The 16,282-nt window shown below is 43.3% G+C and overlaps 1 protein-coding gene and 1 long non-coding RNA gene across 2 annotated transcripts in view; one reads left to right on the top strand and one right to left on the bottom strand.

Annotated features, from left to right (window-relative positions):
- Positions 1-16,282, bottom strand: part of LOC147050995 (uncharacterized) — a 41,100-nt gene that overhangs the window by 10,442 nt on the left and 14,376 nt on the right. The window contains exon 4 of the long non-coding RNA XR_015067251.1: positions 994-1,047. This is a non-coding gene — a long non-coding RNA (uncharacterized LOC147050995). The remainder of the gene's footprint in view (positions 1-993; positions 1,048-16,282) is intronic.
- Positions 2,280-15,870, top strand: LOC147050996 (matrix-remodeling-associated protein 5-like). The gene is made up of 12 exons (XM_085921098.1): positions 2,280-2,561; positions 2,635-2,825; positions 3,183-3,312; positions 4,290-4,531; positions 4,834-4,985; positions 5,652-8,899; positions 9,528-9,669; positions 10,355-10,490; positions 10,577-11,665; positions 11,770-11,977; positions 12,678-12,899; positions 12,993-15,870. Exons 2-12 carry the CDS (start codon positions 2,653-2,655, stop codon positions 14,889-14,891), a joined length of 7,641 nt encoding a protein of 2,546 aa, XP_085777224.1. The 5' UTR covers positions 2,280-2,561; positions 2,635-2,652; the 3' UTR covers positions 14,892-15,870.

The raw sequence follows: 16,282 nt of genomic DNA, 5'->3' as shown, positions 1-16,282 counted from the left end.
CATGTTTTATGGCAGCGATGTATTATAATTCAGCCAGGGATGACATAGCGCCATCAGCACCTCGATCGCCAACTTCTTTATTGCACGCAGCTTTAGTGACAGAATGAGAGCAGATGTAAAATGTACTTACAAGAAAAAAAAAAAAAAAAAAAGCCTCAAAAAGGTCATTAAATATATAAGACTAGTGTTTCTAAACTCTATTCAATAGGTTTCAATGAGGCTTTTTTTTGCCAGAATGTCTCTCAGTGTGGCACAACAAAACCCCTACGAGTCTCAAATGTCAACAAAAGTGAGAAAATGTGTGTCTGTCATGTGTTTGTTAGTCAGCACCCTTGTTTGTGGTTTATCCAAATAGGCGAGTGGTACAAGTATAACTAAAACCTTTCCATTCACTGTTTTGGACAGCAGGAGGGCAGAAGATTTACAGTATGATTATGTGTTTGGATCACAAGAAATATTGTCGACATTTAGTTTGCGGGTAATTTAGCGGGGCGGAAAGAACACCCTGCTAGCGGAGTTGTACTTTGGAGAAGTCCAGAAATCAGCGCTGAACACATCCGATTGGGAGTTCCAATCGAGAACCAAACATTCCTTTTTTTTTTTTTAAATCCTGCTCACTGTATCAAGCCCATTATTTACTGTAGGTAAATTACCGTAGCAAATTATTATGAACACAGACTAACTGGATTTTCGTATGGTGCTCTCCAAGGTCAACTTTGTGGCCTGTTGTTTTACTTCATGTGCCCTGTGACCTGTGAGCCTAATCTGAGCTCTACTACATGCCAATGCAGTTTGATGGGTTGAGGTCAAGTTCTTCCAAACCATCCTAGCATGCCTTTATGGACATTGCTTTGTATACTGTGGCATTGTCACACTAGTACCCCCCCCCCCCCCCACACACACACACACACACACAAAAAACTTACAGTTTACAGGTTACAGTGAGTAGAAAGATGATTTAAGTCATGAACTTGTACAGTATGATCTACTTACTGTATATCACGTCGCTGCAGAGTATCATGTCAAGTCATCTTGCAATAATCTTGCCTGCAAAGACAAGAAGGGGAGAGTTTGAAAATAAAAACAGATTCATCTGGGAGTAATCTAGTAAAGGCACAACATTACATCTCATGTTTAAAGATGTTTGCAGATGTCGGGAGATGATCGAGCCCTCCCACTTTTATAACTACAATCAAAAAAAGCTCGGCGCGGCTCTGACCTTGCGCTTGCATCTGCTTTCTAGGATGGCTTACCTCTCAATTACGGTTTTGCTATAATATTTGACCAGCCGTGACTAAAAAGCTCTCCTGTATAAAATGTCTTAGGTGGCAAAGTGGGTGGGAGGACGGGGCGTTACGGTGCCTTCACGGGAGACAACAGCTGAGCGACATCAGGCTATTTTTGTTCTCCCCCTGTAGTGTCTCACAAGGAGTTTGGATCATTATAAACTCACTCACAATTTGGGATAAAATGATCTCACAAACTTTTAAGCCATATGGATCAGCCACAACGACTATATCCCGTACTTAAAATTCTTCCCGGGAAGCAGCACTGCATTCCGGTAATGACTTGTGTCTTACCAGGTGAACTCAAACTTGGGCACTAGTTTTATTCCAAAAATTCTGCATAAAGGAATGTGGCAGTTATTTTAGGGACTGTGGCGCATTCACAAACCTAAAAAGGTCAGAGGTTTTGACTTTAGCTTCAATTTACACAGGTTGAGCCTGAAAGCAACTTTGGCAATTAATGAGAATGCATGTGAGAATACATTTTAGCACTCATTAAAAATCTTTTAATACATTTTAAAAATATTTGCAGATTGTTAAGAAGTTGACTGGATTCTCGATAGGATTTGTTCAGAGTGTATATCAAAAGTCTACACACCCCCATTCAATGGCCAAGTTTTTGTGATAGCCACAAATGTTTGATTTTTTTGAAAGCTCACTTAATACGACTTGACATTTTTTATTATATACTTTTTTTTCCCGACAAAATGATTACATAAGCCCTCGTGTGCATAATGCTTCGAGAAAAAGAATGAATGTTTTAAAAAAAAGCCAAACAAGGCATTCCTTGTGATAAGTTGCTAACGTTCCCTCCCATGCCTTTTCCAGCACAGAGAGGGACTCCCACTGACGTGATACAGTAAAAAAGTGCAGGCAAGCCCCTCCTTTGCCTTTCTGCAAGTTTACTTTAGCCCACTCTCTTCTCTTGCACTCAAACATCCACACACACCCACTGTCATTCACACTCGCCCACGCACACACGCAGTAGTTTCCATTTCATCCCCCGACACGCGCAAACACAGAAGCCGGCTGGATGCTACTTGAAAGAACTTGTGGATGTCTCTAATTTAAACTTTTATTGTGTTGTTTTTTCTTCCCCTATCCTTTTATAACGGTGACAACTTTGGTTGGATTTGGAATTCACGGGATAAATGGATAAGTAATCAGGTTCTAGAAAATTGGGAACCACGCCGGTTGTGGGACTACAAAAACGCATTTAATCGGGACAATGAAAGATTCTGTGCTGGATATTCCATCTGACTGAACGACTGTAAGGTAAGCTTTTTATTACTTTGGATGCATATACTGCAATACTTTGATTTAAAAAAAAAATTAATTGGTCTGTCAGCCAGTGATAACCCTGAAGATGTTTCCAAGTGTGGGTGTGCTGCTGGCACTGTGGGCCCTCGTGCTTCCCGGGGGCCAGGCTTGCCCCAGGAGCTGCAACTGCTACCAGGCCAATGAAGTCCACTGCACTTTCCGCTCCCTGCTCAACGTCCCTTCTGGATTGCCTGCGCAAACGCGCCGCATCAACTTGGGGTATTGGCCGCCGGGCACAAAGTTTGCACGCCTCATATACGTATATTGTACCGTACACAAGCTGTTTGTCAGATGCTGCTTTTGTTGACTGTGCAAACACACATGCAGAGTTTGCCTGTAGGTGTCAAGGCAACTGCAGACTATAGCTTATCCCAGTTTGGCCTAAATGCAAACTACTGAATGGTACAATATTATTTAAAAAAATATATGGTGATCTGGAGGCAAGCACAAATTAATTCATTTTGCATTATTTCCTTTTTGTTTTGTTTTTGTTTGTTTTGTGTTATTTCCTGATATTAGAACAAAATGGAAGTCAACCACTGCCACTTAACTGGATTGTGTTTTTCCACCATACAGGTTCAATAGCATCCAGAGGATTCATGATAGATCGTTGGCCGGGCTACAGAGATTAGAGCTTTTGATGTTGCATAGCAATGACATCCACCAGCTGGCGGACACACTGTTTCGAGACCTGAAATCACTACAGGTAAACTGGGAGGGGGAACATGGCACTTTTCACTCAGTCAATTATCATTCTTTGAGTGAGGTTGAAAATAAAGAACGGCACTTCAGTTCAAACACATACATGACCATCAACTGAGGGTGATTGAAGTCCAAGAAGTATCAAATAAAAATGTGGGAAAAAAAAACTAAGATAAAGGTACTAATATTTCTTACTTTCAGCATTACACAATCCAAGTCTTTTTTGAGAGTCCAAAGTGATCAAAACAAAGGAAACATCCACTGTAATTATCGTTATTTTTGTAAACGTGAGATGTAGTTTCCATTAGTTTTGGGGCATTTCATTTTGATTTTATTTAAATTTTGTGAAGTTTTTTTATAATTATAATAATATTTATTGTTGTTATATTTAGCTGTTATATTTAGCTGTATTTAGCAGTTGTTATATTTGTTATATTTATTTATATCTATTTTATATTTATTTTTATATTTTGGATGCATGCCGGAATCAAATACAGTAATTGCACAAGTCACCCCACAGTGACACACCACTAAGTGGACATTTTAACAGGCACCCGAGTGCCTTGTCGTGACTCACCAAGCTGCCCTTTCTTTTCATCTCTCAGCCAAATGAGTGTCTATACTGTATTTGCCATACTGTGATAATAGGATCCATATTTCCATGTGCCTGAATTGTCAGCAGCTGGATCTTTCCCACTTGTGGAAGTAGCCTCCCTGGAGAGCCGATTTAGTCTAAGCCTTCCGCAACGTTGTTTTTATCATCATGCGCCCTCTTGAATTATTGTCGAGGCTTGCTCTACGACCGGAAGAACGAGCAGAGAGTCAGCAGAGAATAGAAGAAAGCATACTTTGATTCAAAAAGTTGATGATTCAAATTGTTAGAAATGCGCTACTTAAAAAGTACGATAAGGATATTTTCCAATCTCTTCTGTTTCTAACGTTTTCATATTAATCATTTGATTTTCATCTCCTCCACCACAGATACTAAAGCTTAGCTACAACAAGCTGACAGAGATCTCTTCAACTCATACGTTCTCTGGCCTGACCTCGCTACTGCGCCTGTACTTGGATCACAACCACCTCCAGTACATCCACCCTCGGGCCTTGCTCCAGCTGCCAAGCCTCCGTCTGCTCCGTCTACAAGGAAACAAGCTGCATCAGCTGCATCCCCAGGCTCTCTGCACTCTTTCACTACTGAACACGTACTACTTTTCAACACTGCGGTAGGTGTAGTCTTCAGGACTCAACTTTTTATTTTATAGCTTGGATTCATCCCAGTTATCAGATTTTAGTATAAAATATGCCCCAAAATTTAAACAATTTTGAGAGTTTGAACCCTCATCAAGTGTCATCAGCATATCACGGAAGCGATCACAACTAATTCCAATCAATATCAAAGGATGGGAATTTTTTTTTTTTTACTGAGTGAGAATTTGCTGCTCGCCACTATATGCAGGATTTTCAGATGCACTATTACTGTATTTCCTCTTTGCTCACAGCCTTCCAAAATCTCTCCCCTCTGTAGACACCTTGACGTGTCCAACAACAGTTTAAGCACCCTGCCCCAGGGCACCTTGCAGACGGCACCGATGCTGGAAACACTAGCTCTTCAGGCTAATCCCTGGAGCTGCGACTGCAGGATGAGTTGGTTTCCCGCTTGGAGTTCTCTTCACCCAGGTTCGTTTTTTTTATTTTTATTTTTTATTGTCCTTTAATATTAATGTAACTAAAGGAGAGGGCAAAGAGTGAAGGTGAGGGTTAGCATTATTAATGAAAACGTAAAGACGCTATTTCCGACTGATTGATGAGCCTGTAATGTGTCTTGTAACTTCAAAACGTCAAATAAAGCTTGATGGTTGATATACGAGTTACATTTACATTTAAATACATTTGGTTGTGTTTTTGTGTGCCTTTGACATCAACCTTTCCCAACTGCTTTTAATCACATGCTCCCCTTTGCCTCTCACACTCAGAATCTTTTTTAGTCTATTTAGGAATTCTCACAAAGACACTAAAGAAGACAGGAATATCAAATGCTTCTCATTGACATGCCAGACTTAACCTTCCATGACTAATACATATTGGCAGCATTGCGTGCAGGCCGTTGAAACAAAGGGTAATGCCTGCCATGGAATAATTAGGTTTTGCATATTTATGATTTATGAGCAGATTAAGTAACCGTATCTAATTAGTAAGTGATATGAAGTGTAATTAATAGTACAGAAGAGCGTGCATGCTAAATTTGGCATTAGCGACACGGCAGACAGCTCTGACGTACACATCGTCACGTTCGGGATAAGGGATCACTTTCTCTCATTTTTCTTTGTCTGTCTTTTCAACCAGATTTAATGAAATGTTCCGAAGGTCCTCAATGTCCAATATGTGAGTCACCAAGTGGTCTTCATGGTCAGGGCTTGATGGATCAGAAAGATCTGACCTGCACCTCCCCTGTCATTACCCTGCGGGGAGAAGAGACACCAGCCGGGACGGAACTAGGGGAAATCACGCCAAGTGAAACCTTCAGAGAGCCTTTAGGCATTGCTTCACTCAGCCTGTCGGATCAACAGGGGAACGGTGTTGAACTGCGCTGTAACATCACTCATTCGGCGGACTCTAAGGATACGTCTCCTGCTCCAGATCTCTCCCTACTCTCCTCTTCACCTATTGCCATGGCTCTGTCATTCTCTCTTCAGTGCCCTGTGGAGAGAGAGAGTTATGACAGTCTTTGGAGGATTCTGGCTTACTATAGTGAGACTGCAGTACACCTTGAGAGGGAACTCATGGTGAAGAAACGTCCAAAGCTGGCCTACCGCTACAGGCAGACAGCAGAGTCAGAAGGGTATTATAATACCGGAGTCAAAGCCGCTATCTCAACAGGACCACATTGGTTAATGCAGCCAGCTATTGGTATTCGACTTAACAGAGCACAGTCCGGCCAAGACACAGTCAGCCTTATATATTCAACGAGAGTTTCTGCTCATCCTGACCCCAATACTGAACCTATAACATCTACCACTGCTTCTCACCCATGGGTACTCATTTTGACTAACCATACCACTACAGCAGTAACAGTAGCCCCCGGCACCAAGCTGGAGCTCTCCTGTCCTTTTCTAAGTTCGAGTCAGCCCAAAGTACAATGGATTCTGCCAGATGGATCCAAACTTGACTCCAGTGGTCAAGATGCTAGGATTCAGGTCTCTGGTTCTGGGATAGTCTTAGAGAATGTTGAGCACTCAGATGCAGGTACTTACTACTGTGTAGCGCGCATTGGCGGGGATTTAGATGTTATACCGCTGCGTCTGGCGGTAGAGGGGTCCTCTGCCCCACCAACAGGTGAGCAAGTCGGACGTCCTGTTACAGGGGCAGTAGGACAGCCTGTCAGCCTGTCCTGCAAGGCTTCTGGTTCACCAGAACCACACATATTTTGGGTGTTACCAGACAGGAATATAGTTAGTAAGGGATTCGTAGTATCAGGTGGACTTAATGTGCAATCAAACGGGAGTCTTTTTGTCCCTAACGCCTTACTGAGAGATGCTGGCCATTATCGTTGTGTCGCTGTCAACCAGTATGGTAGTGCCTCGTTGTCCATGAACGTAGAAATAAACCCAAGGAAGACACTGTCACTTGGAGATGCTCCACGGGGGCCACAATCAGCCTCTGGGCGATCAACAAAGATACGAGCACCATTACTACGTCAAATAGAGGAAGGCTCAGGGGAGGAAGTAGAGGAAGAAGGGGGAATTGTAGTTCATGGGAAACATCAAAGTCGTATTCAACAATCTCCAAATAGACAAAATCAAGTGAAGAAGCCCATAAGACGAGGGCCGTTAAGAGAAGGTCCCTTGAGGAGAGGGGGAAGACCTCTATCACCGGAGCAAAGGAGAAATCGTTACACCGCAAACAAACAAAAAATTGACCCGCTAAAATGGGCTGACCTACTGGCAAAGATTCGTCAAAAGACGACAGCCGCGAACAATAGCGAGGACATCATAACAGAAAAGCCCACAGCAAAATCACTGAGATATGATGAAGACAGAGAGAGACACGAGGATGGTGATAACACAGACACAGAAGGAGCAGATGGATCGGAAATGGAGGGCTCCTCAGTTGATGATGCTGTTCTGCGAGAGGAAAGTCTACAGCCCATTTACCCTACTCCCACACTAGTAGTCACAACAAATGTGAAAACGGACTTAAAAACAGGCAGTGAGAGTGAAGAGTCCTCAGAAACACATGAGAATGTGACATCACCCCAAACAACAACACAGACAGACCTTGTTAACTCAAAGCCAACATACAGAACTAATGAAATTGACCCAGAAGAGCAGGAAACAAAGCCCACCGCAAGAATCCGACCGTCAAAACCACAAAAGGGACAAATGCCAAATTTGCCAAACACACGGCCACAAAGCCCTTGGAACTCTCGCAGAAGGATCGGCCAGCGGCGACGGGTTAACGGAAGGACAAGGGGGCGACCTTTGACATCACGTCGACCGCTACCCGATCCTCTCAACCAAACGCCAAATACTGTGATGCCTGCCACTTCCATTATTCAAACGGTGGCAACGACAACTTCACCAACTCTATCTGAAAATATGTATCGTAATAAAATTCCTTTCTCAACGGCAAATGTTGAGACTGATAATCCTTCACCTTCTTCTCTTCCTACCACAATTGGTATTACCACTTCAACATCTGACTTGCCAGGACCGACTCCTTCCTCCCTTACTTCATTGATGACTCATTCAGGCAACATACCAGACAGCGCCGAGTCGGCTGTTTCCAAATCACAAACAGACTCTGACGACGTCTACCCGAACACACAAACAGCCTTGAACCTAAATGATGATGGACCTTCAGGCGAAAAGGGTGAAGGGCTGGAAAGTAATTTGTTGGACATCCTAAATGAATCTCAATTCTCCACCCCTCGAGTGGCCACCCTCTCTTCCACTGTTTCCTTGGCAACAACTCCTTCAATAAGTCTTACAAATAATCCTGTCACTGCCTCTACAGGTGACGTATCTGTTGTAACTTTTGACGACAGTCTTCCGACGTCGACTACAGTTACTCCGATGACTGCCAACCCAATTCCTTTGACATTACCCCCCATAATCACCCCCATGTACGAAAGTATTGAAAGTGCCCCAACATATACATCTTTTACATTGACTGCTTCTACAACTGTTATGTATTCATCAACTACTCCCTCACCCATTACTGGTTCCATTAGGACCGATAATGAAGATCCATTCAAAGACGTTCCCTCAACTACCATCGCTGAGCTTTCTACTGTAGAAACTAGCACGCCTACTTATATAAACAGCGCCATCTCCACTACAATTCCAAAGAGTTACAGTACATCTAGTGCATCTTCTATTTCAACTACAACAACAACAGAATCAAATACCGCTGCGTCACCCAGAGAAAGGCCAAATATCGGCCAGGTCGGCCCCAAAGGGAGGCCTGTGTCTGGCGCGCCACACCAGAGTCGACCCCCAACTGACTGGAGAAACCCTGGAGCTAATTTCATTCCAGATTCACACAGCAGCAGGCCACAGTGGTCTCCATCTCCTCTTCCTGCCGCCCCTCGGGTGAGTCTTAATAGATTACAAAAAGTCTTTACGCCGACACACGATTATAAGACCAAGTGGAAAGCCGAAATCACTTTACTCACAATTTTGTATTTGAATTCTAATTTATTCACAAATCTTTTTTGGCTTCATTTTGAGTCATTTAGAAAGTTGGATATTTCTTTTAGGGTATTCTTAAGATGTAATTTACAGGGTTGGTGCATTCCCATCAAACTTATTTGCATTCACACTCTTCCAAATGTGCAAGCCCTAGGGCGAAAAGATGAGGAGAAAATGTATAATAGATCTGAAAATAGTCTAATCTTTGATCACATGGCCTGTTGTTAAACCTAAGGGATGTTTATGGCATTTCTCCAATTCTAGGGATTTTTCTGAGCTCCGTCAGAGCCATTTCGAAAGCAGAGATGAAAAACACATGCTCTATTACAACAGCATTATGTGTTTGGGCGTTTAATCCCTCTGGATTTATAGCAATCAGACGATAATTCATTTACAAATCTGTACAATCCAATGTGATGAGCCCGTCGCTGATGAACTATCAATCTGTGATAACCTTTATTAAAATATTCCACTGAAATTATTGCAATATCAATATTGAACTGACGCATTTAGCAATCTGTCCCCGCAGTTTCCAGCTTTCAGATCCAGGCCAAGGATTGCAGACCCACATATCAGAACGGTGTCGTCCCCAGCAGGAAACGTTGCCAGGCTGACTTGTGAAGCCCAAGGAGAGCCGAAGCCTTCCATCACATGGACCAAGGTCGCCACAGGTGCGTGCAGTATAACAGATATCCACACATTTGTCCCAGCATACGTATATCGACAAAATACACAATGAATTTATATGGAAATGAGGTCAGTCTTATCTTCATATTACATTCATGTCCAACATCTCTCTGCAGACTTGTTGAATCTGATTTCTGTGCCGATTTATTACCTCAGCAAATACAGTGTGGACCTCCTCGGAACAGACAAACCTATGTTTTCCATTTCCAGAAACAGAAAGTAATTTAAATGTCATGTACACAGCTACATTTTTTTTTTTTTTTACCGGAGCAGGAAAAATAAAGACTTTCTACAGTCACACATTGAAAGCAATATACTTACACCAACCAAACAGCACAGACTGGCCAATATATAATTTACCATAATTTAAGTCATTCGATTGCGAGTGGAACAGTTTCCCTCAATTTTAATTGAACTGTCTGTATGAAGCATAAATACAGGAAATACAGAGTCCACAAATTACCTTTTAGGTCTGTGTGCTAGTGAGTGTCATTCGAAAAGGCCATTGCTTAAAAAAATACCAACTATGGTGTAAGACTTGCACAGTATTGATTCCATCATCATTGCACAATTGACCGATAACACAAAAGGTTTCCAAATTTACTGTCTGTTCGTTTTTCTGCCAACTGCAGCCCTTTCTGATGGCTTGTCTGGGTCTCTGTGTCTCAGGAGCGGTGATGTCTGCCCATTCCAGGGCTCAACGTTTTGAGGTTTTCTCAAATGGTACCCTTGTTATCCAAAATGTTCAGCTACACGACAGAGGCACATACATTTGCAGTGCACAGAGTTTCCTGGGTCGCGACAGGTGAGGCGAATCAAATCATGAATATCAATGCACCACATACTTGATAAGAAATGTTTTCTACATCTGTTTTGTTTTTACATAACAAGGCTGCTAACCACCCTGGAAGTGTGGACACGCCCTCCTCGAATGCAGATTGCTAGCTATAGAGAAACCACGATCCATCAGGGCGGGGAGGTCCACCTGGAGTGTCAGGCCAGCGGTGTTCCGACCCCTCTGCTCTCTTGGGTTCTTCCCGACCGCTCTGTCCTGACCTCCACGGCTAACTCCAGCAATCGAATCAGCATGGATCCAAACGGAACCCTCCATATTTCATCAACATTGCTAAGTGATCGGGGGGCATATCGCTGCGTGGCGTCCAACTCGGCCGGTGCCGCCAGTGCTTCAGTGCGCTTGCACGTGTCATCGTTGCCTCCAGTGATGCAGCAAACCCGAGAGGAAAACTTACTTTTGTCTGCGGGGGGACCTTTTTATGCTGACTGCACTGCCAGAGGCGCCCCTCCACCAACTTTGCGATGGCGTACCCCAGACGGAGCTGTAGTTCGTCCATCCCAGTTTCTCCATGGCAACCTTTTTGTGTTGCCAAACGGGACCCTGCATATTCGAAAGATTGGACCTAATGATGTTGGAATTTACGAGTGCACCTCTTTTAACGCAGTTGGAACTGATAAGAGGACAGTGAGAGTGGAAATTAAAGAGGCGACACAACAAGCAGAAGTGACCAATGATACGAAAAACACACCACTTTCATCTCCTTTTCTGAAAAACAGATCTTCGCCTCTTCCTGTTTTCCATTCAAAGCCACTTGACTCTGCCAGAGTGACCCCTCTCAGTCCCAAATCCCCATCTTACCCTCATCAGTCCGCTAATGCTGACTCAGCCTCTAAAATCAATAGAACAGTCATCACCTCTCCCTCACAGCCGACTAACTTGACAAAAACATCCATGGCCGCACATAATACCACACTCACCTCACACACCTCTGACAAAGCTTCAGTTATTTTACACGCCTTGCCAGTCTCTCCGTTGAGTAAAGCCAAAATTGTCTCAACCTCGCCCCCTGTCACCGCTGTGTCCTATGGTGAGAATGTGCAGCTCCACTGCTCTGTAACAGGCAACCCAACCCCCGTCATCATTTGGAGGACCCCCAGCAGAAAACTGGTCGATATGAATTTTAGGTATGAGAGCAGACACTATGTGACATGATGGTAATAATGTTGCATTTTCATTGTGTGTCACTCAATATCTTTGTCTGTTTTTCCCACGTTTGTTCGTACTGAAGTTTCGACCGACGTCTGAAAGTGCATCAAAATGGCACACTGTCCGTCCAGTCAGTAACAGAGCGAGACGTTGGAGACTACCTTTGCATTGCACGCAACAAAATCGCTGATGATTATCGCCTCTTACGTGTGTCTGTGGTTATCAAGCCTGCAAAGATTGAGCCCAAGCAGCCTTTCAATCAGATGGTGACATTTGGAAAAGCACTGAAGGTACCGTAACATTTAAAAAAAATATTAAGCATTACGCAAAATTCAGTCAGCTCAAATTTACTCCCTCAATGTTTGAGGGATTATTTCAGTGTCAAACTAAGTGATCCAGTGATTAGATTTATGACATAAAAAGTCCCAGGTGACTGAGGTTAGTAATCTAATCAGTATCGTCTTGAACCAATCTTCACACTTTCCAGGATTGGGAAACAAGAACTTTATTCAATTATAGTTGTTTCCGATTTAAGATGCTTTAGATATCTTGGGTCAAACTGCGAAGTCAGCGGCTGATTACTAGGATGGTTTTGTGACTGTTCTGTGAAATGTTTATTTTCTGGTACATGATGATTTGGAGCATATTTTATTTTCGGGTACTGCTGAGTTTCTCAGCCATGCAATATGCTGCACTGCTTCATCAGTCAGCCTTCATGGTTGATGATGAATATTTTAACAGCTATTTAGCAGCTTACTGAAAAAGAGGAAGTGACATATACAAGAGAGGACACCAAAAATACTGACAGCAACTTGTTTCGATTCATTTTTAATTCTGTTTACGTGTGCATTGAATTGTACGGACTGAGTCAAGTGACAGTGTTCTAAAAATGATTTATGACACCTCCAAGCAATCGATTACCCACTTTGGAGTGAAAAAAATTGATTACATTTAAATTCACCTTTGAAAGTGTGATTTGGGTCATTGCAGGTGGATTGCTTGGCATCGGGTTTACCGGACCCGGCAGTCAGTTGGAGTCTACCAGATGGAACTATGGTGAACAGTGTGTTGCAAGGAGAAGAAAGAGCAGGTCGAGGACGCAGGCTCATTGTTTTCAATAATGGAACATTGCTGGTTCCGGCAGTGGGCAGGGGGGAAGAAGGCGAGTACACTTGTTATGCTGAGAATCAAGGAGGTCAAGATACCATGAAGGTAAAGTTGAAGTAGAAAAGATCGCATTCTCCCAAATTTGAGAAGTACCTTTTCATAATTAAAGCTTTTGTCCTTCAAAATATTGCCCTTCAGGTTCATGTCAAGGTTATGATGACATCTCCACCGATCTTCAATGATGACAAAAGTTACCAAGTTATTAAAGTACGTCAGGGGTCTACAGCACTTATTCGCTGCCAGGCCAGTGGGGATCCCCCTCCAACAGTGACCTGGTTCTCCCCAGCACACCGTGTCATCAAAGCTAGTTCTGGTTTTTACTCTGACCGAGTTACGGTGGGTTCTCCTGGAACTCTGGAGGTGCGTCAAGCCCAGAAAATCGATGCCGGAAACTATACATGCCGAGCAAGCAACTCGGGTGGGGAACGCAGCATGGTCGTAGGCCTCGAGGTGGACGTTCCCAATAATGGAAACAGTGGCTATAGTGATATCAATGCTCGGATAAGGACACTCACGGAAGTGAACAAAGCAGCTAGTAGACCAGTCCCCGGATTCAGACTGCCTACAAGTGGAATCACAACCCAGCTTGGTCGTGGTGTCATCATCGGTGTGAACAGGGGTGGAAATATTGACGTAAAAGCAAGTAACAGTGGAATTATGAATAGAAATGGACATGAAGCTTTGAATAGTATGGTGACAAATGGAGCCACTTCAGTTCGAGAAGCAGATGATGCAATCAATCTCGGGACAAGAAGCAATGAAGTCGCAGCAGAAAACGCTAACAGTGATGCAAACCCCAGTAGAGATACTGGCATCAGAAGTGGCATTTCTAGAAATGGCGCATTTACAAGTAGTTCTACGAACAACGGTGATGGTAGAGCAAGTTGGATCAGCGGCAACTCGGGAGTAACCAATGACAAAAGCAGGAGTAGTGTTGGCAACACAGGCATAGGAAGCACGGCGAACAAACTTGTTGGCCTGGTAACAACAGGGAAGCGGCACATAGCAAAAGGCCAAAGTGTTCTTTTGCCATGTCCGGCTCATGGATCCCTTCGCTTGACCTGGTATTTGCCAGGTAATGGTGTGCTACCAGCCCCTTACTACGGCAGTCGGCTCACGGTGCATCGAAACGGCACACTGGAACTGCGGGCTGCTCGGGTGACCGACAGCGGTACTTTGGTGTGCGTGGTGAGCGGCGACAAAGGAGAGACGAGAATTCAGGTCGAGCTGGAGGTCTCAGAGCCGCAAGAAGCATCCCGGCCACTTTCCTCTGTGGCACCTCGCCCACGAGCCGCACAAGTATTTCAATCGGGGCGGGCGTTGCCTGTGGTGCCTCATCCCCCACTTCCTGCTTCTCCAAAATCGCCGCAACGTGGGCCGTCTTCGCTTGTAGCCCCTGATCCAGTGGCTCCTCTCTCACCCTCCGCCATCTCAGCACCAGTAGTGAGCACTCAAACAGCTTCTTTGATGAGCATTACAAATGGAGAAACTCTTCGCCTACCCTGCTCTTCTTCTCAAGCCCCAAAACACACCATGGGCTCACTTTCTTGGACTTTTCCCAGCGGCAAGGTCTTATCCAGGGGTGACAGCGGGGACTCCGGCCGGTACTCGGTCCAAGACGACGGGACGCTGGTGATCCAGCAAACATCTGTTTTTGACCGGGGCACTTATACTTGTAGGTCCACTAGCCCAGATAGTTCCTCAGTTTCAGTTGTCACAGTTCCCGTCATCATCATCGCCTATCCCCCTCGGATCACATCGGGACCCCCACCTGTGACCTACACACGACCTGGCGTCGCAGTGGAGTTGCCCTGTCTCACCATAGCAACTCCCCAGGCGATGGTTACCTGGGAAACACCAGACATGACACAGCTAAGGGTGCTGGGCCAGGCTCGTATCTATGGTAACCGTTATCTGAGTCCTCGAGGTTCTCTGGTGATACAGAAACCGTCGAGTCGGGACACGGGATTTTACAGGTGCACGGCCAAAAATGTGATAGGGGTCGACACTAAGACGACATACCTTCATGTTATATAATGAGGTAAAGAACATGTGCACGGCGAGTCTGTTGACTTAATGTTTCAATGTTTCCCCCATGCCCAAAGGAACTGCAAAGCTTTGTTGAGATATTGCTGATGTTGAAGATCTTTGTATCAGTGTGTTCAAGGTTTTTGTTGATACACATACAATCATTTATTCGTTGTGCTTTGTCTTTATGATATGACTAAAACTCATTTCAAAATGGTGCTTAAGTTACAATAATTGCGACTGTATGATGCGCAACACTGTTGTTGTTTTTTTGTGATTACATATAAATACATTTGATACCTGCCACTCTAGGATTAATTACATTTTGCACAGTTTCTAACTCAGTAACTGCCAAATTTAACAATGCAAAAGATCAAACACAATGCTTCATTGGTTTAAAATTCTAGTATATGCTTTGGACAAATATTAGTTCTTAATTTGTAATTCAAATGCCGTAAAAATTTATGAGCTAAAACTGTTTTTCTCGGGGACTGCTCATCTTATCAATTTGATTTTAAAGATAATGCTTGCCTGCGTCTTCACAGAATTAATGCAGCGGTGTAATAAGATTGAAAGACATTTAAAAATATGTTAGCCAGAAAAAGTGCATGTTTGTAATTATTGTGATGATAGAAATTGTTTTCTTCCATGTCTGTGCATAAGAATAGCAGCTCAGCAATCCTATTTTACTTTCATTTTAAGTTATTGATCTCAAGACCTTTTGAGTTTGCTTCTTTAAAGAGAAATTATGTTGTATTTGTCGAGCAACAAGAAAGTCTTATAGTTTTACCAGTCTCATTTTATTAATACATTGAAAAATAATACATAATATGTTTTAAAATATATTTTTCCCTCTTGAGTTTATTCTCGTGTTTCAAACTCAGCTGTGGAACCTGGAGTGAGATTTTGTACTGCAGGCGCAACACATGATGATGACATCAGATTCTTTGCACTGGAAACTGCAATAAAACTCTCACGAGCCCACAGTGCCAATGGAAAAACTCTAAATCCCTCCTTGTCTGTTCTCACATACCCACCAAATATCTCAATTTTTTCCAAATTACACATTATATCATGATGACACAATTCACGATCAACCGGCTTTAACAAGATTACTAAACATACATAAACACCGGTTTTATTCATCGATGTTGTTTTGCGATGAGTCACGTAAACATCACATCTGTTGCCACATCAGCGGCAGTGCTAATTGAAAGCATTAGTTAGCATCTACCACCCAGTAGTAAGCATGTTTCACTTTTTTTTTTTTTTTAGAGACCAAACATGTTTTCAATTGACTCTTGTGATTCCTTTCATTGTGGCCCACCAACGTAATGACTCCTGACTAATAATTGGGGCACATAGCGATGACAGATAATTCAAACTTAATATGGACAGTC

The sequence above is a fragment of the Syngnathus leptorhynchus genome, chromosome 9 (genome assembly GCF_054491065.1).
Source record: "Syngnathus leptorhynchus isolate UIUO chromosome 9, UIUO_Slep, whole genome shotgun sequence".
Classification (NCBI taxonomy): Eukaryota; Metazoa; Chordata; class Actinopteri; order Syngnathiformes; family Syngnathidae; genus Syngnathus; species Syngnathus leptorhynchus.
The sequence above is the reverse complement of the archived record's forward strand: the minus strand, read 5'-3'. Positions and strand labels throughout refer to the sequence as shown.